Source organism: Vanellus vanellus (genome assembly GCF_965231255.1).
Source record: "Vanellus vanellus genome assembly, chromosome: 16".
Lineage (NCBI taxonomy): Eukaryota > Metazoa > Chordata > Aves > Charadriiformes > Charadriidae > Vanellus > Vanellus vanellus.
In genome coordinates, this window is record NC_138921.1 from 11,274,519 (window position 1) to 11,295,985 (window position 21,467).

Consider the following 21,467-nt stretch of genomic DNA (forward strand, 5'->3'; position numbering starts at 1 on the left):
GGATGAGGGCAGCAGCCGAAACCCAGCCACGTGCAGCAGTGTGCACATGCCAAAGCGGCGCGCTTTGTCGCTCCTGGCAGCCAGAGGGATGCGGTTTGTTTGGGTGCCGGGAGAAGCCAGGCTTATGCCTGCCCGGGGGCCGCCGGGTTCCCGCCGGGGCTGGACCGGGGCACCGTCGGCAGCGGGCGGCTGCGCGCTCCCGCCGGCCGCGGCTCCCCCCGGAGGCCCCGCCGGGCTTCGGGAGCCCCGCCGGCGCGGCACAGCGGGACTGTCTCTCCGCTGTGTCGGCCCTGCGAGCAGGCTTCGGGGGAGCCCGGCTGAGCCAGCCTGGCATGGAGCAGCCGCGTCCCCCCAGGACCGGCGCCGCCAAGGATGCCTCTCTCTGCCCGTACCCGCGGAGCCGCCGCTGCCGAGAGGGAGGCACCGCCGGGCACCAGCCCCTGGCAGCAGCAGGCGGCGGCGGCGGCGGTGCTCTCCCCGCCCCGCGGCCGGGAGGGGCCGGGGCGGGGCCGTGCCGCCCCGCCCCGCTCCGCGCCCCGCTGCGCGGGGATTGGGGCTGCCGGGCTGCCTGGTGCGAGGCGGGGCTTGGGTCGTGTGCTTATTTATTTATTTGTTTCCTTCCTCTTTTTTGTTATTTTTCCGCGACACCTCCCGGCTTAAATCTCTGTCTCTCTGTAAACAGCGGCCGCGGCAGGCGTAGGATGAGCCGGGGCCGGAGGAGGCGGCCGGGCGGCGGGGCCGGGGCCGGGGCCGGCGCCCCGCTACGGTCTCACGCTGAGCAGCGTCCGCTGGGACGGCAGGTGCCCGCCGGCCGCGGCCGCTGCGCCCGCCGGCCCCGGGAGCAGTAAGCGCATCTCTGGCAATGACCTTCTGGAGGGAGCCGCGCTCGCCCCCTCCTTCTCTTGCAGAAAGTCACACAAGTCCATGAGGAAATTAAGAACTTAAAAAAACCAAAACAACACAACAGAGAGCGAGCGCGCAACAACAAACCCCTTGCCTCCGCGTCTGGATGATTTCTGGGCTGACCAGCATCACCTAAAGGAAAACTTTGGTGACGCCCAGGGAGCGGACGTGTTTTTCCATCGGGACGCGGGTGCTGGCGTTGTGAAGCGCAGCCCGGCGGCGGGCAGGAGCGGGCAGGCGGGTCTCCGCCGGCGGAGGGTGCGCGGCGCGGAGCCCCGCAGCCCCTGCCCGGTGTGCCGGCTCGGGGGTGTGGCGGGGTAGGGGGCTGCTCGTCTGCCGCAGGCGACTGCGGCTTGAGACTGAGATTTTAACTAGAACTGTTTCCTATTTATTTATTGAGAGGGGGTTTCTTCCACAGCATCCTCTGTTTTTGAAGAAAGGAGGGCGGAAAGGGGAGGGTTAAAGCTAAAGAAGTAAGTCCTTTTTCCGAAGGAAATGCTTTTTGCGCTCTCCAGATGACCTTTTCTGAAAATGCAGGCTCTCCAGCTGACCGATTTTTATTTTGACTACAAAGTGTGTGAAACTGAGCCCTAACTTCTCCACAAACCCTAGGATGTACACTTCTGGGATAAGCAATATGGGGCATCTGTTGTCACCTCTCCTCTTGAGCCTGGCAGCAGTTTTTTCCAAAGGTAAGGCTCAATCTCTCCTGTCTGTTTCACTGCATCTTGTTTCTTGTTTATTTTGCATACACAACCTCTGTCCCCTCTCTCTGTAGTGCCCTGAATATTGATACCCACAACTCATGACTGACTGAAAGACTTGGGGGGAGTCATGTGCTAGTCAAAACTGGAGATACTGTGATAGGAAATCCTTAGTGACATGATTTTTTCTTGGTCGACTATGACAAAGCCTACCCATTTACTGAAGCATTTGTTACTGCCTATTGTACTTTTGATCATCTAGTAGATATGGTGATGAGTTTAGCTGGCCACTCAGCTTTGGATTGTGAAGCATTTTTTATCTGTAAATTTGCAATCTTCAGAGGTACATGCTATTGCAGTTAGTTGCCCCACTGTTATCTTCTAAGTAATTTTTCAAACTAAAAATCCTGTATCTCAGACCAGCTGGCAATATTTTACTGGACCACAGAAATATGTGCTTGCTGAAATGTTTACAAGCTTTGATGAGAGCCTGAACCAGGTGTCTGATATTCTGCATGCTGAATACTGCTTGAATGTCCTGACAGCATGACTTCAGGCGACTGAGTGATATATTCTTGTTGCCCTCAAGTGTGTTTACAGTAAGAATCAGAAAACCAGCATGTAGACAATGCACACATTTTTTGTGTGCATTTAAATCTTCCTTTGAACTTAAAGTTTTCATCGGTAGCCTCAACCAAAAGGTGACTGCATTTTTGTAATACTTAATTTAGATGATTCAGAGCATTCCCATGGAAGATGAATTAGGAGAAATACTCATTTCTACTGAGAGGACATTGAGCATCAACAGCTATATTTTGGCAGGAAGACAAAATTAAAGTTCACACGTGCTGTCTTCAGAGAATAATAGCATATGCATTCAATCTAGGATTTTGCAACATACTGATAAAGAGTTCTGCTTATAAACTTCACTGTTTAAAAAAGGTATTAGTTATTCTTAACACCCCTTTACACTTCCAGATATCAGCATTTTTCTTTTTTCTTAAATGAGTTATTTTTACTAATTACTTTGTATCTGGAACTGAACTTACTGACAGAAGGCAAAATACAGCTCTGTATTTCTATGGTGGTTCTCTGTATCAAATGCACTTCTCCTTTTTTCCTTAGACTAGGTTAAGAAAGAAAGGAACAAAATTATAAGTCTCCTCAAATGTTACCTAAATGCGGTGCCTACATAAGTATGGTTTTAAAGTTGCAATTGGAAATGCATTAGCAGCAGGCATTGGAAGTCTGAGTCTTTTCAGAAGATTTCTTCATTCACATTGCACACCAGTAGCTTTTGATTTCCCATCTAGGTTGTAAATTATGCATTTTATTATAAGTAAGACCAGTACTTTGGATAGGCTAACAATGCAGTAAGAATATTAACTTTTTCATCTCCTATTTTTTGGTGTGTTTCAGTTTGCAGCCTTAACAATGCCTTAACATAGTGTTTGACTGAGATTGCAGCTTATTCCAAGACTGGAGAATAAGTGGCATTTCAGTCCTACAGAGTACAGTATTTGTTTTGTTGCCAGCTCAGCAATTATAACATTCATGTATGATTTTATTCTTAAATGTTACTTATATCTCCTTTGCAAGATAAACACAAAAATTTGACTTCAAAAAGAGATGGAAAAAAATGCTATAAAAACTGACGAGTGAGATTTTTCTATGTATTGTGATTGTGAAGTCTCATTAAATCTGATATGTCTTGAAACCAGATACACAAGATCCCATTAGAATTTCTAGTATTGTCTGTGCTATTTATTTTGCACTTCAGATGTACCACCGCCTGATTGCTGGGACTTTACTGTTTAGTAATACAGGTATCTATCTTTAACATAATTGTCTATTTCCATACTTGGTAAAAAAACTCCATCTGTACTACTATGCCTTAGTACACTCTGAAAAGACCAGAGTGTTCCCGAGATTTACAGTATAAACTTTACAATGTAAAAGGTTGATTCCCCCCCAGCCAGTAAGAAGATGAAAACCAAAAAAATAATCAGACTTGATTACTACTCTGGGGCATGTTTCTTTGATGCCTTCCTGTTGCTAATAGAAAAACTCTCATTTATGACACGATGACAAAGTTTTCCTGAAGAGATAGAAAATCTTTTAGCATGCAACAGCAATCACCTGTCTATTGTGTATAGGTCTGTTGCTGATTACTCAGAACCATGGCAACGCACCTTTTTACTGCACAGTTTCCAAATCTTTCAGGTAATAATGTTGAAGACTTGAGAATACTGTTGCAGTTTTGCTTTGCTTTTATCTTGTAAATGCAGAAAATAGCTCCAGCCTGAGAAATGAAACGTTGTTTTCAATAATGAGGTTTATGTTCTTACCAGAACAATTTGTTACTGATTATATAATCCATGTATTTTAATATATTTTCAGTCCATATATGTGTGTGTGTGTGTACATAAATATATATATAGACACACATATATAGAGAGAGAGAGACAAAGGACAGCGATTATAAGGCTATGTAGCTGTAATTATGGGGGTAGTTGCATTTCACAGCTTTGCCTTCAACTAGGAGTTTTCTTGAGTCAGTCCTGGGGAGCCAACGCTTCCCCTCAGTCAGTTGGGTGTTTTGATCTTTGGTATCAACTATGAAAAAAAATTTCAGAAATCTTCAATTAAAAAATAACCAAGTCCAGTCGATGCTAATGAAAACATAAACTAATACAACAGATGCAATAACATGGGCATTTTGTTCCCTTGTTTAAGGCGAAAACCTCTTATTTGCTTCATTGGAATAGAATAAAAACTTTAATACTTTCCTTGAACACCAGGTTCCATGCTTGGCTTATGTCTATAATAAACTGAGCATCTCCTGTAAGATGATAAACAATTTTAGGATGTATATTGTGAGACTTAAGATTGAGGAGCCTTTTACATTATGAATCTTGTCAGCTAAAAAAACTGATTTAGTTAATTTCAAATTTCAGTTTTAAGTTGACAGTAACAAAACAAGTGAATATTTTAGTGACATTTTCTGCTTGCGTTCTGCTGAGCATTCCATGTTCTTCTCTGTCATCCTGGAATGAAATCTTCCTGCAAGTCACTTTATAATGGGATCTCAGGCCACGTAACTGCTATTTTGATTTTCTTTTTCTCTCAGTTTTTGTAAATGTGGAGGCTTGGCAACTGTATTAGGCAGGTTTACCCTGTATACCCTGGAGAGTGTTTCCTATAGGCTAGAGATGTGGATAGCACATTCGCAGCGATGCCAGTCTTCTACTGTAGGAAAGTGTGCGTGTGGAAATCTCCCAGAAACCAAACCCCTAAACATTTCGTTTTGGTTATGTTATAGGAGAGAAGTATCTGGATATTTGGATTTAATTTCCCTCTGTTTCCTTTGGAATTATCCATGTTACTGTATTCTTTGAGCCCTCTTGATTTCCACTGAATCTTGTATTGTAGATTTTTTTGGTCTCATTATGGACACTCTATATTTGGCTTTCTCTACACAATTTTACTGATTCCATGACGATACTGAGTATCAGAATGTCATTCTGCCCACAATAGTTGCTGAAATACTTCACTTACGATTTCAGTGGATTATATCTTTGTGAACTGTAGTGATACAGGAAGCCACTTTAATGTCACTTGTGCATCTGCTGGCTTCAGTGGGGGTAGTGGTGTACAAAGAACTACACAGCTGAGCTTGTTAGTTATGTTCTGTCTTCCAGAAGGCTGTGGGCCATTTCTGAAGATCTTCATGTGCAGATCTCCCACTGATATTGCACTGTGGACTTAATATAAGTGGAACATGGAAAGTGAAAGCGGAGGAGTGCAACAACCTGTGTTTCAGCACTACTTACTTTGGAGTTCATTACTCTGGAAAGCTCATAGTATATTAGTAATGGAAAATAGCGCTGTACATGGGACTAAAATTGAAGATTATTTTATTTGATTTAAGATATGTAATCTTCCCCCCCCCCTCCTTCTTGGTGGTGACTAGACAGGAGTTCAGGGTTGAATTTCAGTTCACGTTGACAGATTTGGATTGTGATGATGAGGGACACGTTCCTTTTTTCAAAGTAACTGTGCTGACATTACTTGTGGACAAACTCAACACAGGCACCTGTTGCTCTAGCTGTGCAATTGATATGTATAGAAAATTTACTGCAAGCTGTTTTCAGATGACCACTACTTAGGTGAGCATAAAGTACAGGTGTGGTCAGTAAGAGTTTTTCCTGTAAGCTTTGCTTATGTGCAGAAACCCAAAAAATGTTTGTGAAAAAACAAAAGTTAAAGGAAATCTTTCGAGCTTAAGGTTCAGGCTGTTCCCATAAAACCAAAGTTTTTATACTTTGTCCCAGCTACAGTGAGCTGGGAGAAGCCCCATTCTGACTTCTTTTCTTTCAGTAAAAATAATAAATTCAGAATAAACTTAAAAATTCTACAGCTAGACCCATGTTTTATTTGTCAGCTGCAATACTGGCTTAATGTGATTTGGTTTCTAATATTTCCCTGTAATGTTCTCATTTTTTACTTCTGTCTTTTCTTTTATTAGTTCCATAGGACTGGCGGGCTCTGTGACACCAACCAATGTTTTAGATATTAATAAAAGCAGCTTTATTCAATAAAGATCAGTTTTATTTAATAAAAGAGAGAATCAAAAGATAATCTGATTTTTCATGCTGCATTCGCATTAAATCAGCCTCCTGAGGTAGTTGTGGATGCCAAGTCTTGTGGCAGTCTATCACGGGTCCTAGGATACATAAACATGACTCCAGACAGATTGATTGCAGAGAAGCTGAAGAGGCAGCTGAGATTCATTGCAGGTTTGGTTTAGAAAGTGTTACATTAAATTACTTGATTTTCACCAGTCTTTGTAATATTGCCTGCTGCATTATTAATGGCAGTTCAAAATGAAGTGGATTTTAAATAGTTCAGAGACATTTAGATAACACTAATTATTATGAGCAGATTTAAAGTACGTATTTGAGGATGTTAGGCTACTTCACCCTTCTCCATGGGGGGGAAATTAACTGTGGAACGAGGATTGGCTTCTTCATGTCCTTGATTTTTTCTTTTATTGAATAGACTTAATTCCAGTGTAAGGTGTTAGTCTGATGGCCCCACAGAGCTAATGGATTGGAAGACTTCATCCCGCCGAGAGGTACAGCCTATGTAGTATCTGTGCAAGTTTCCACTTTCTACTTCAGTAGTGTGACTTAAACTTCACCTAGAGGTTGATATAACTTCCAGCTCTGTGATATAGGATAATATATCCATCTATTGATCCACAGTGGGTGTGATCCAGAGCCAGTTGCATTCAGTATGTGGGGTTTCATTGCCTTTAGTAGGCTTTAATTCAGAGTGTAGACAGAGTTTTCTGGAGTGGTATTTTTCAGCTGGTGGCCCACACACCAGTGGTGATTCATAGAACATCTGAGCAGTGTTGTGAAACCAGTGCCAGAAACCTTATGCATGCAAGCTAGAAAAAAAACAAGAGGAGGAAATAGAAGTAACAAGGACACTTTCAGAGTGCATCCCGATTTGCATTTGGTTGTAAACAAAGACCTTTGTCACAATACTGTGTAAAATGGTCTGGATTTCTTTCAAAAAGTTAGGTGGCTCGTGTCCTTAAACGGGTTGAGAAAAAACACTGTAGTGAGACTAACTGTAGTAATTTAAAGTATTTCTCTGAACTGTTTGGTATTGCCTCAGTACTTCAGACACAGTCACTGATGGTGTGAGTGTTTCTAATCCAATGCAGCATAGGTTCACTTAAATCAACATTGAGTAGTGGTTCAGTGAAGCAACATAGGAGTGGTTTGCCAGTCACTCAACAGCATCTGCACGGTAGGGTCAATTAACTTCTTAAAAGGCTTCTGCTGTACTCACAGAGGATGTTTGCTTGTTCTTACACCCCCAGTCTTGTTTTTTGTTTTAATTAAGGTTTCCAGAAAGGTTTCTGGAGGGAGTTTTCTGTGTTGCAGACAATTGTCTCCCTGAAAGTTGCTCAGCAAAATGCACACATTTTTATGTCTTGTACAGACCATGTAGAAATGGTTGGTAGTGGATGCATCTATGCTGACATCACCTTTCCCCAAATTTACAAAATAGAAGGCCTCTTCCCTCCTCCTGTAGTCACTTCATTTTCTCACAGGCCCATCTAGCTCTGTTTTTAAAGTTACTTTGAATTGATTTGGTTTGTTTAGTTATTTGGGTTTTTATTTTTAAATAAAGACTTTTGTCACAATGCTTTGTAGGATGGTTTGGATAAGGTGTTACGGAAATTTGCTATGGTAATTGTTAGTAACCATTTTCCAGCCTTAATTTATTCTATATCATTTCATACTCGTTTGCTTTTCTGCTAATGGTGTCTTTTAATCTTAATAGCTCTTCTTCTCCTTGGTGGAACGCATTGGGTTTCATTAGTTTTCAGTTTTGCAGCTAGAGCAAGCAAAATAAAACCACATGTAAAAATGATGACGTAGACTGTAAAACATGAGAAGAGGGAAGGATATTGAATAACAAAGATCCTGTAAAAAGAGCAAAATAAATGAGTTAGCTAGTTGTGTAGAAAAAAGTAGCAAGTGTAATGATGAGCGTGCCAAGCAGAAGTGTGGAAAGATATCAACACACTCTTCATTCTTGATGTATACAACTTCACAAGATAGACTAAGTAGCAACAGAAGAAGTGTCCTGTCTAGCTGAACCAGGATGCTCTACAGCATGCCTTTCAATTGATTTGCTTTCACGATGGGCAGACTGTTGAGCAGGCAGTCTGCAGACCTCTTGCTGAGGAACAGGGCAGATGTTCCAGGTATTCACACAGATGAGGCTGCACGTCCTGCAAGCTAAAAAAATCCTCCGTGTCAGAGAGTTTAGTCTCATCTAATGCTAAATGATCTCAGAACCTTGAATTTTGTTGGCCTCAACATCACTTACTTGCTTTTTATTTATATTTTTTAAAGTGTACATTTTGTCTTCAGTATACATTATGTAAATTCATTGTACAAGAGGAGGAATCCAAAATTGGCAGAGATAACTAGCCAATACTGTCTCTGAATATTAATCCAATCTATAATATAAGAAAGGAAACAATACCACTTAGTCTTCAATCCATTTAATTATCAAAGATCCTGGATTAGCCCATAATCATATCCTCCATTTTCTATGGAGCCGTGATGACTTATTCCCTTTGTCTCCAAGAAAAGTAAATAGTGATGATTTACACGTGCCTACAGTTTAAATATCTCTATTTATCCTTCAGAGTTTTGCATCTCTGTCTTAATGTAATCAGTCTTGCTTGGTTAATTTTAATTTGGTGGTACGCATTGAGTACTTAGTTTTCTTGTCTATGGATGGCAAATGCCTACATCTAACTTCCTACATTGCTCTTAGTGTATTGTCAGGTTTTCCTTGTATGAAGGAGGTCTTGATGTTGTTTCAGTGGATTGTGTTTTGAGCTACTGTTGAAGGAGCTATTCAGCTCTGACAAAAGTTCCCAGTGTAATGCATGTGTAAAACCACCATGTATCAGCAGTTACCCTCCTGTCATCTTTAACACATTTTCAGAAATAAGAATAGGATCTAGTTTGCTCACATTCACAAGCCTGTACCTCTTGAGCTGAAGAAGGATATCATTATGTGGTCAGCAATATGTGACTTGAGGCAGACTTGGGCAGTCCTGCTTCTGCCCAGCAGAGAAAAGAAGTGCATACACACTCTGAAAGTTTATTACCACACTTTGTTACTCTGTAAGCAGCATATGATGAATACTTTTAGAGTTTTGACTAATCTGCCCCACTTACAATAATTTTCACTGTGTGTATTCTGTTTAGCATCTATTTAACTCAGATCATAGGATCTGTTTAACTCAGTTACTGTTTTGTTATGCGTTAAGCTTGCCTACAGAATTAGGCTCATATTAAAACAGTAGAAAAACTCGGCTTACCTTCTGTAGAAGAGAAGGGAAAAGGAACGTATGAAAAGGAGTGTCTCATAATCTACTAGTGTGCTAGTGCACATCCGATATATGACTAATTGAAATTTGTCATCTTCTAGACTGTAGTGGCAAGGCCGCTGTTTCCAGATGTCTCTAAAGAGTTTCTTTGTTCCCATTGTTAGAAATCCTGCTGAAATGCCAACTGCTCAGCAATCCTGTAAATCAGGGTGAGAAAAGGTGGCAATCCAAAATTTAGTGGACACTTTTCAAATCTTATTTTAGTCTTTCTTAGTTGTGATATCCCTCTTAATGACAAAAGAGTAGCTACATCTTCAGTGAATAATAATAAAAGCAATGTATTGCTTTTTAAAGCTTGATATGACGCTGTCCATAGACGTCCCTTTGTTTACTCAGGGTTTATCAGTTAAGCTTCTCTTATTCCATATCCTTTTCCATATTGTTGGGCAAACAGTTGTAAGGCTATCATGACTTTAGCTGTGCTCTGCTCTCTCCTTTGTGGTTGACTGTGTCCCCTGCAGCAGTTGTCTGATAAGAGATGATTTCTTGCATACTGAACACTTGTGCACAGTAGGATTCTGTTATATACTTCTGACTCTTTGACACCATCTGCCCAGTAAAATGGTTTTAATGGGTTTCCACTGAGCCAGCCTGTACTACAGCCCTGACAGCATGCTCTGTATTTTTAAAAAATAAACAAAATCTTTTCAGAAAAACCATTCGTGAACATTGGCTTCTCTAACAAAATTGAGGATAACATACTGTTTGATATTTCACGGAGGCAGAAATATCTCTATTTGATAGATTTTAAAATAAGAAAATGACTAATGGCTTGGAATGGTCTTCTAATAGTACTAGTTTATTCCTTTAAATGGCCTTATAAAGCATTATTTCCCGTCCCATTTTTTAGTCAGGTATTATTATCCTTTTACAGAAATGCAATCATTTTACCTTGTTGGCATTCTCTTCTTTATGAAAGCTGGAGAATGTAGTGGTTCACGATGGTGATTTAGGACTCAGGGTACCCATTGGCTTTCTGTAACCTTTGGAAAATCACTTCAGTTTTCTGCTTTCCCTTTCCCTTTTAAACTGTCTTGTCTACTCAGAATACAAGTTGTTCAGAGCAGGACCCATTTTACTTGCTGTTTATGTAGCACCTGCCCCTCTTCTCAGATGAGAATGTGCATTTTACCACACGAAAATAATCAATTACTAGTGGCTGGGTTAGAAATTGGAATGTGGCGTTCTGATTGTTCTGATCGCTGAACAACGTGAACAACTCAGAGGCCTGTAAGAATAGAAGAGTAGGGTAAGGAAAAAAAATAAAGATATAATGAAAGTATCTGTGTGATTAAAAAATTCTAAGAGCTTAAGTACATCCCATGATGTTACGATTAATAAGCTATCTAAACCTTTTCAAAAAACAACATGACACAGGAAACATAAAAAGCTTCTTATAAAAAGATGTCATAAAGATGTTTTTATATTTCTTTCCGTTATAATCCATGTTACTAAACTATTAAAGAAAAGATTTTGAATATCTGTATTAATAATGCAACAAACCACTTACAATGCAAAAATGTTTTTTTAGCAGATAGTACAGTTCTTAGAAATATTTGACTCCTTCTCTGCCCCTTCAAGTCTTTGGGGTTTATTTTAAACTCCTTCACGTTAGTAAGTTGCAAACATAGTGGGTAGCGGTGGTGATGAGATGGACTGGTGAAAGAAACTGTTGGCTAGTCTCTTCTGTTATTGATGTGACATGAAAATTGAAACAGTCGAAATAAATGGATTCTTCTGAACTTCCAAGCTGACTGGATAAGAACACACAGAGAATCAGACACAATCCTATTCTTTAGTCTTTTCGTTCTTTTTTCTAAATTACATGGAGTTTGAACTCCAGTCAAGATGAAGGTTTCAATCTGAAATATGGGTTTCTTCTGTCTTGTCTATGCCCTGTACAGTACTGGTCTTGGTTTGTAGATCTGTGTAGGGAGCCAGTACAAGATATTTGAACGGCTATTTCTAGCTGCTCATTTACTCGAGAATAACTGTTGCTGAGGTCCCCAAGAAAAACAATATTCCGTGCTACTGTGGCATTCTGAGTGAACAGACCATTAAGCTAAGGCAGCTTTTCAGTATATTCTGAGATGTGCAATGCCTTCATATAAAAGAACCATTCACAACAGTCATTAGCTTTGGAAACATTTGTGCAATAAAGACATTTAGCATTTTTCACCTGTGGAATATGCACACGGTGGTACTATTTGTGAGAAAATTGGCAAGATCCCTTCTTTGCAGCTGAAGAAACAGGCGGTTCCATCATCATCATCTAATAAATGGTCAACAGCAGAGCTGTGTATATCATGTTTTCAAAGTATGTGAATCTTTGCTGTTTGCAGGTTTTCTTACATCTTCTGGCTAGTTTGGTTGAAAGCTGGTGGACCAGCTTGGCAATACTGCATCCAAGTGCAAGTTCCCTTTATGTTCTCAGGTTTGCATCTTGTAGATTTCTTTGGAGTTGCTGTCTTTTGAAACCAACCAGCTTCTTGAGGTCCAGAATTCAGACTGAATTTAAGGGATCCAGCTCCAGGTTAGAAAAAATATAAAGCAAATATCACTATGAATTCCTTTGAGAATGAAAATGATATTTCCCAAATGCTGTCCAGCAGGCTGATATTTTGAATGGTATCTCAGTGCTCCTTTCTCTTTGCTTTTGTTAATGCTTCATTTGTGTAATGGATGAAATGCTAACCAAGGTAAATACCTGAGATCTGTGATCCTTACACAGTTGTTTGCTCCTGTTGTTACCTTTTTTTCCCCTTTGTCCTATCATAACTTTGGATATTGCTGTAAATGTTCCCTGCTGTTTCTGCTGCAGTAGTTTAAAATACACATATCAGCATCAGCTGTGTCTGTTCTTGCCATTTTATTTAGACTCTTTATCTGAGCAGCAATAGATCAGAGCAATGGTATAATAATCACTGTTGAAGCATTTATTTGTTTGTTTTCTTTCTATTTCTATGGAGTCATATGCTCCTTTCATCCTTTCATCTATTCCTATTAGAATTATGCATGCGGTTTGGATCAGACCCTGAAAAAAGAGAAATGCTTGTAAGCGGAGAATACTATATATAGCAGACCTTTGTTATGGTATTTATAGTCTTGATGTTTAGAATGCGTTTGTATGCATTATAGGTTCTCACCAAATAATCAAATTGCATCAATAATAGTAAAAAGGATGGCTCATGAAGAGATTCTTTTCAACTGTTCTCTTTTCAGCAGCTTCAGAAAAGAAAGATGAATTTGGCAGCATATTTGCAGTGCTAACAAATCTGGGCTTTGGCAGTCTAAATCGGGAACAGTGAATTCAAAACTGACAATCCCTCACAGAAATGTCCTGATAGTAACAGCCTTTAGGTGCAGGGGGAAACGTTCACAAACCTCAGATGATTTTAGCTGTTGCAGTAGGTCATAGGATAAACTCTCAGGTAATTAGCTCTGTCAAACCTTAAGTCTTTATGGCCTACAACGTCTATCTGGAAGGTTGTTGGGACACAGTGAAGAACAAGGGATGAAGAAAAATTCCCCATAAAATGCAAAGAAAGCATTGCAGGATGTTATTTGGTGTAACAGGACTTTTCTAGTGTTTCAGTTCATACTGTGGAGTGCTAAAGCCCATCATTTTTTTCCTAGTAAGAACATTCTCATTTATGGTTTCAACCTGAGAATAGTAGCCATCCTAGACTTCGTATCTGTGATGGCACTGCACCGTTCCCTCAACCTCTTGGGTATGCTCTCTGAATTGTTGCAGTTGTTCGCTGCCAGTTTGATCAATTTGTCAGAGAAACTATACATTCTCACACTTGTTTTATCTTCTTCTGACTGACAGGCACTATCAAAATCTCATCTGGAGCCTATGGAATTATTGTAGCAGTTTCAGTTATGTTTTATGCTTCTTTGACATCTGTCTTAGGAATAGCTGATCTATTGTATTCGTCCTGGTCTAAATCTGACTGGTCCTTCGCGAACATTGCTTTCCAGTACCTCTTCATTTTCTTCTCCAATGACTGAATAAGCGTTTCTCTCAGACACTCAGTAAGTGAATTCCTCTCTAGTTCTTGCGCTTTCTCTTGCCTCCTTAATTATAGGTCAGTGCCATTACTGTTTTCCTTCCAATTGCAAGTCCAAGTCTTGTTTTTAGCACTGAGATGAACAGAAGGAATCATGGAGGAAAACAGACTATATAATCTTAGATTTTGATATGACATTGAACTTGTAGTACAGACCTGTAGGAGTTACCAGAAAATAATTGGAAAACTAGGCTGCGAGCCCAGAAAATTAAGATTGAGGGGAAGCAAGAAGAAGTTTATGAAAGTTGGAAGACAAGAAGAAGAAATAAAGATCAAACTCTGTATTCTGTTCCGTGCTATTACTCTGCACAGTAAGAACTAAGAGTGAAGCATGAGATTGTGAAGACCACATAATAAAGAAAATCAGAATATCTGCTTCCTGTGCTCTGTGGCCTGCTTCGGGCAAATAGAGTGTGCACAGAAAATGCCCCTCACCAGAATGGTCCCAGGAGGTCTGATGTCCTCAGATTCCCTCACATATGCCTATACCGTAGCCCAGGGGCAAGTTACACATATGTTTGACCTTATCCTAGAAAACTGGTATCCTATCAAACTGCAAAATTTCCCTCACATTAGTTAAAGCAGTTTGAACTAAGAGGACACATTCCCTTCTACACAAAATAGCCAGGGGTCAGAGCTGTTTTTCTGAGATGGTTCCCAAAATCACTCTAAGTACTTCTTGCAGATAAATTCTGGCTAAAGAACTTAGCTGATACAGGGGATCTACTATGCAATCTAATAGTGAAAAATGGAAAAAGAAGCTTTGCTCTGTTCCGCAAAACAAATGAAATGTTCTGGAATTCTTAAATAAGTGGAACATATTTGGAGGGGAACAACAGAAATTTTAACTTTAGTTTCAGACTAAAACAAATATTGAACTACCATATGTTTTCATGGAATAAATAAATCTTAATTTTTGCCTACGATAAATTCAAGTCACAAACAACCGAGATAGATTTTTGCTTGTTTTCATAATAATCTAATGTGAAATGCTTTGTACTTTATTTCACTGACATGAAAGGAGAACTAAAATAACTGATGCTCAGTTACTTCCTTATATTCAGTGGTTGAAAATAACTTCATTTTTGCAGTAAAATATTTTCTCATTCATGTGACCTTCTTAATTCTCACCTCTTTTTCCAGTAGTAAAGGGTTTTTCTCAGCATTCTTTCCTTTGCCTGATCGAAGCTTTCACACTTTCCAATTGCCCTCGGTGTTTTTCCTTGACCTGCTGGCAAAGGGCGATATTGAAATGTTTCTTGTTTCCTTCTCAATGGAAGTAGATTGCACAGCTCTTGCAATAGAACTTGCCTTCTGCCCTGGACAAGTAGTCAATAATGTACTGGTAACAGAGAAATAATGCATTATGTGGTACTATAGATACCATGCAACTTAACGAGAAAGAAATAATGAAATGATATAGTATTTTATATTGCAATGAAAACTGTGCTAAGTGCTATGAAAACACCACAAGAAACAATAAGTCTTTTGGAGTCAAGGTCTAGCTTTACAGGAGAAATGTGCAGAATGTTTCTAATTTGTCTGTAGAAAACAGTTATGACAGACCTTTCCTGGAAATAAAAAAATGTATTTTACGGGTATAGTGCTAGCACAGTAGTTGAACAGGGATGCTTTCCTGTATTTTGGGTGTTGAATTTTGTTCACTTAAATCTAGGCTGTAAGCTGTAAGCAGTCAGAACAAAATTTGTAATCATTCTTTACTAGGCTGAATCTGATCTGAAATGAACATGGATGGTATGGCTCCTCAGTAGGCTTAGTCAGCCCCAGTTGGGGCTGCTGCAGTCTCTCTTTCCTGTGTGGCATTGGCATTGATGCAGTTGAGTAATGAACCGTGCAGATCTGACTGATCCAGCTGAAAACTATTTTTTTTTTTTCTTATTTATATAGGTTAGGGATTTTTGTGCAGACACCAGCTCCAACAATACTGCAGTTGCGTATTGAGGTGGTTCAGCTCCCTGGTCTGATGGAAAACTAACCTACCAAAAGAGAAGCTTTCCAATAGATGTGGGACTGTGGATAACCGCACCCTGAGGCCACATGCTCATCAGACCTGAGAGGAAAAAGGGCTGAGTATGTGCCTCAGTAGCCTGCAATTATGCTTTTTTTTTTTTTGGTAATATTAAACTATACCTCCAGTAATCTATTCCCAGCCCTTTTAATTCTCATTCCCTTGTAGAAAAAGTCATGATTATGGAAATCAGGTGTTGTTCAAGCTTATGGAGTGGCATGGAAACAAGTGAAAATGGCAAAAAGTTTGACAGTGATCACTTGATATATTTCTAATTGCCATTTTCAGCTGCTAAGCCTAATCAAAGTAACATCCCATGTACAAAACAGCAACACGTCAAATAAAAGTATAATAGTAAGTATAAGGGAAAGGCATGGAAGTTAGAGAAAGATACAATAATTTTATATAGCAAATACCATAGGTCTCAGTTTTCCCTCAGTAAATTCCTTTTCATGGCTTGGTTGACATTTTTGAAGGGGAGGGAAAGCCTCCCACTGTTTTTGATGACGTTGTGATCACTATACTTTATACTTTTGGATTCAGCTATAATACCTCAACCTGAAGTGGACACTACTTACCTGTATGCTGAGTATTTTGATGAGTTGAAAGATTCTGGAAACATCTTTATACTTTTTTATATTGAGAAATCCAGCCAAACTAATTGGGAGTAGCTGAATTCTATAGCAGTGATGATAGAGGCTGCAGTATGGTAATGAAGATGTAAGAGACAGGAGTTTCCAGCATGAAATTTGGATTTTATTTCCTTGCCCCAGTCGCATAGCCATGGTCATTTTCAGCCATCACCAATGGCTGCTGTTGCAACCATTTCCAAAAAGCTGAGCATCCCCCTTTCATACCCGTGGATCTGGGCCAGCCTCACGTTTTCTCTTTGGCTTTCAGTTCTGTACTAAGCATTACAGACTACTATTGTATGAGATCTCTCACATCTGCCTGTCACCCAGACAGTTCACAGTTCTTAGTCACTTGTGTTTTTTCTTTCCTTATGAACTAGTTCTGTGACTAAATTGGTAAGTCTTAATGGCTCATCGTATCTTGCGTAGGCTTCCTGTTTCCGACCCCCGTTTTCTCTTCCACCCCCAGAATGTACATACTAGTAGACAAATGCCATCTGGGAATTGTAAATCTGTCACAAGTACCACTTCTATTAGTTTGTGTTTATCGAGATGCAAGGACTGTTACAAATGCTTACTAATCTGCATCAGAGTTACGATTTTTTTAAAGTTCTCTCCACCTTGAACAATTTTTTAAAAATTATGTCCATCTTTATTCTTAAGTCATTCAGCTTTTAGGTCAAAATCTGTAAGCTCACAGGAGTGTTTTATTTTATTACAGTGGAACGGCTATGCCAGCATGGGGGCAAATGGCTGTTTGAGTCGTGGACCAATTCCTAATTATACCTGTGTGCTTCCCTAATGGAATTCAAACAAATAATTCTGTTGTGTGAAAGAAGTGGTATTATGTTTATTTCTAAATTCTTTTTAAGATGTCAGCATGTGGCCCTGAGAATGTGAAAGAAAGGTAGAGCTTGTCAGCCTCCCTGGCTGCTCTGAATTAGTCTGAACCTATTGGAAATGAAAGGTTCAGAGAGCACAGATGGAATAGATTGAAGTAGCAGCTTTGAGTGAATTGAAAGGGCAAGTTTACTGGCCAATCGTGATCTCTGTGGGCAGAAAGATACCTAATAGATTGAAATTGTCAGACCTTGCGAAGTCCTCGAAAGAACTGCTTAAGGCTTTTTGCTTTCCAATTCTGGCTTATGGTAGCCACCTTCTTTTTAATTAAAATCTCTTTTGTTTCCACATAATGAAAATAAAACATGTAAGCATACAATATTTAGTGAATATGTGAGGCATGAACTGTTCTTATCTTCATTGATGCTTTTCTTTCTTTTAAGATAACAAAATTGCACAAATAAATCTGTTTAAAGATTATATTTCTTCACCCTGTAGATGAAGGCTAGATTTCTAGAATCATTTGGTTTCAAATTTAAGCAGCAAAATGAGTGGAGAGATTTTCAGTTGGTCTTAACACTGATGTGTGCTTTCTCGAAAGTCCATCCAGAAACGTCACAGGGGGAAGTGGTGAATGCTGAATGCTTGTGAATCCTCCCACACTAATTGAGGGAGCGGAGGACTAGAAAATCTAGGCCTTGACTCTTGAAAACTTTAGTAGTGCTCCCAGCTCAGTGGACAGAACCTTGGCTGGAGTTTAAGGATGCTGATGTGGTATTAGAACTATTAATATTACAACAAAAGTTGGTGAAGAGGTCTTTTAAATTTGGGCTTTGATTTGCTTCATTTAGAGAAAGGAGTGATCTCATACTTAACAGACAATTCTATTTTAGCAGCTCTGAAAGCTAAGATAGAACTGCAGCTTCAGTTTTGCTATTTTATTTTCATTTGTTTCTTCAGGCTGATCTTTAGAAAATGTAGCTAGTTGTTAAGATATATAAACCACCTTCTAATACAAATTTTAAATGCCTGAAAATAGAGACAAAACCAGGCAATACAGTAGGATGCCAGTATATGAAAACTCCAGAATAATTTGAAATTATACTACTGTTTTCATTGTAAATAGTAGCATACTTTTGCTTTTAGTTCAGAATTTCTGTTCCACTGTATACATTCCATTTCACTGTGTTATATTCTGCTGGCAGAATTTCTTTGTCTTGACATTCAAAGTCACTATCAGATCAATCACTAATACCTTAAAGTCCACAATTAGCTCCAAACACCTAATGTCCAAAATATAGAACTTAAGATTGCTTTAAAACTGTCTTGAAATAGTTTTACAGTTATCACATTTTTTTGCATTTTTAGATGTTAAAGCCAGGTCTGAGTTTTGTTGAAAGACTTAAATTGATGACAGAACTTTTCTACAATAGTGTTTTTGTTATGAAGCCCTTTCACTTCTCCAGTCCCTCACCGAAACATTTCCTCTAAACCTAAAAGCCTCACATAATCTTGAAATATACGATGGCACTCCGAAGGTTTTGGGGGCTTTCCTAATGTCTTCCGATGACTTTCTGAAGACAGGTGCTATTTTCATGTTTTCTTATAGAGTGCAATATGTGAGATAGAATGCTAGCTCTACAAGTTCAGTCATTGACTTCAGTATGACCAAGACTACTTCTTCCCATTATTCTTGAAAAATTAGTTGGAATGGGTAAAAATAAAGCCAAATATGTGCATTGTCCGTTATATTATTTTGAAATGTTAAGTGACAAGTCCAGTTCTTCTGCTAGAATTCACCAAGAAGAAAAATCCCATTAAAATAAAATGTTTTGCTGCTTTAAGGACAGATTCAGTCACCCTTAGTCATACTTTGCAAAGTCTTACTCAACAGGAGCGACCACAAAATGCACAGGGTGGCAGAAACTGACTTCTCATAATTGAAAGAGAAATTATAGTAGGATAACGGCTATCATGGGGCAGTAAGCCTTGTATTATTCATATACAAAAAGTACCCAAATTTTAGGTAAGTGCTTGGAATAGATACAGTACTGGAAGACTTGTTTAGCTTTTGCACAGCAGCTTATTGTCTCCAGCATCTGTACCCGCTTTAATTTGTTAGCTCAGTCCTGTCATAAGCCACAACAGTGTGCATTGTGGCTGCTGCAAGCTCGTTCTTGTTTTGGAAAAGGTGGAGCAATGCGTTAACAGCATGAATTCAATAAAGAATGAATGGGTGAGTGCATTAGCCATTAGTCTGTCAACTTCATGAAGCATAGTGTTTTCTCAAGTCTATGAGGAACCTAATGAGCTATGATCAGGGACTGTGAGCCAGCCTCCGAGCATCATCTACAAAACTGCACTTATCAACTGGGTGCAAGCAGCCAAAGTGAGATGTGTAGAGGTTTGTCCATCAGACTGGATATTTTTCAAACTCCCCGTGCTGTGTCTCTGGAGGAATGGCTCTATGGCACCGCCAGCTAGGGCCACTATTAACAGCACTCAGTTTTTTCTATGAATACTAATAAATACCTCTCTACTCACATCAGTGAATTTTTAGTCTGAAAGGTATTAATGTCCATGAACAGTTAAATTTTGAGGCCTCAGCTTATATCTCTTTTATTGCCTATATTCAAGTTCATGTTCCCCCTGTTACCTGCAAGAAGTTGCTTCCAGCAATATTCCTTTTGCCTATATTTACTGACTTTTGCGGAGACCTATGGATTCTTTCATATCCTGTACCCCTCAGCTTGGTGCCACACTTGAGGTTTCCAAGATGTGAAAAAAAAAAAAAAGTTAAAATGAAACACCAGAATACACTTATATCCCTTTAAAATTCTTAAAGTAAGAGAAATACCAGGTGTTGTATTGAGTGTCTTAACCTGAAATAGAAAAAAATACCTCCTAATAGTCATTGATGAGATTATGAAAAAAAAATCCTAGGAAATGTGGTGGGAGTCCTGTCTGCAGCAGGACTTTAGTATTAGAAGGATAAGATTGGATTAGAGGATCAGAAATTTCAGGGGCAAGGGGAGGAGCAGGGGGAAGCCACCTCTGCTGAATCAGCCTTCCCTTTTCCTGATTTCTCTGAGGCAACATGAAGGGACTGAACATCAGCAAGTCCCGATGTCCTTTCCAAGCAGAATCACATCGATTGGATTGTTCTTAAGACTTTCATTGATCAGAGGATTGAACTGCATTCTCCTTTCCCCAGGATTACACAAATGACTGCTATCTTGCAAGACAGTTTTTTTATCATTCCCAAATAAAGCTTTCATACTTCTTGTATGCACAGTACAGTCCATCGCTGCTTCCTAAATTTAAGTTCTTGTTACATTGTTTCAGAGTTTGTTAATATCACAATATTCACTTTCTTATTAGGATATCCACTTTCCGCAGGTTGATGCTCCCAGAAGTAGAGATGTGCTTGGTTTTCTTCATTTTGTTTTCTGATAATGATATTCAGAGCATTCTGTTAAATCAGACATGTTTCCAAGTTGACCAAACTTCCAGTTTTTAGAAAAATCTTTTTTCTGTTATTAAGAGATTTATAGGCTGCTATTTTTTTTATATGTTCTTAGAAGCTGCAGACAGGTGAGCTGATTATGTACCATTTCAGAGACATTGACTATTGAGACATGATTTAAAACACCAGAATAATTCAATATTTATTTCCCTTGTGACTTTCCTTGGAATATCTATTGGGCATCTTGTTCAGAGGCAATTCTCCTTGGGAGGCTGCTTGTCTAACTCCATAGTTACTATGACAAAGACTTCTGTTTTATTTATTTATTGGGGGGGGAGGAAGCAGGAGGCTGAGGGAGATTAGTTTAGGTACTGTTTTTGGAATATAACACCTTCATAGCCTCCTCACAATATATTAATGTAGTTGGGTGTGGGTTTGTTAGGTTTGTTAGGTTTCTGGATTTGTTTTCCTGGCATGGATACATACAGGTATGTGACATTGTTGTCCAGAGTTAAAGGCTTAAAGCTAGTAACCGAATTTATAACATTACTGATGTTATGGACAGAGTGGCCTATAAGGCCGTCTAGTCTCTCCATTTATAACGTCAAACATGCAAATAGACTTTTATTCGTTGCTTTGCCTTTGTACTGAGTCTAGTATTGTACATTTAAAAAGGAGCATACAAAATCAGATCTACTCTTCTTTCGGTCACCTTTAAAGAGACAGAGCTTGTTCCTGTTGATTATCACCTTGGTAATTAAAAGCACATGCTTTCCGGTTTGAGTTTTTCTGGTTTTTGCTTAAAGAGCTCCTGTTTTGCCTTGATA

At 39.5% G+C, this 21,467-nt stretch overlaps 1 protein-coding gene across 1 annotated transcript in view; it reads left to right on the top strand.

Annotated features, from left to right (window-relative positions):
* Positions 1 to 1,516: 1,516 nt before the first annotated feature.
* Positions 1,517 to 21,467, top strand: part of TMEM132D (transmembrane protein 132D) — a gene marked incomplete at both ends in the record, with an annotated part of 267,960 nt that continues 248,009 nt past the window's right edge. Inside the window, one exon of the mRNA XM_082491814.1 lies at positions 1,517 to 1,595. Within this exon, the coding sequence (XP_082347940.1) occupies positions 1,517 to 1,595 (79 nt within the window). The remainder of the gene's footprint in view (positions 1,596 to 21,467) is intronic.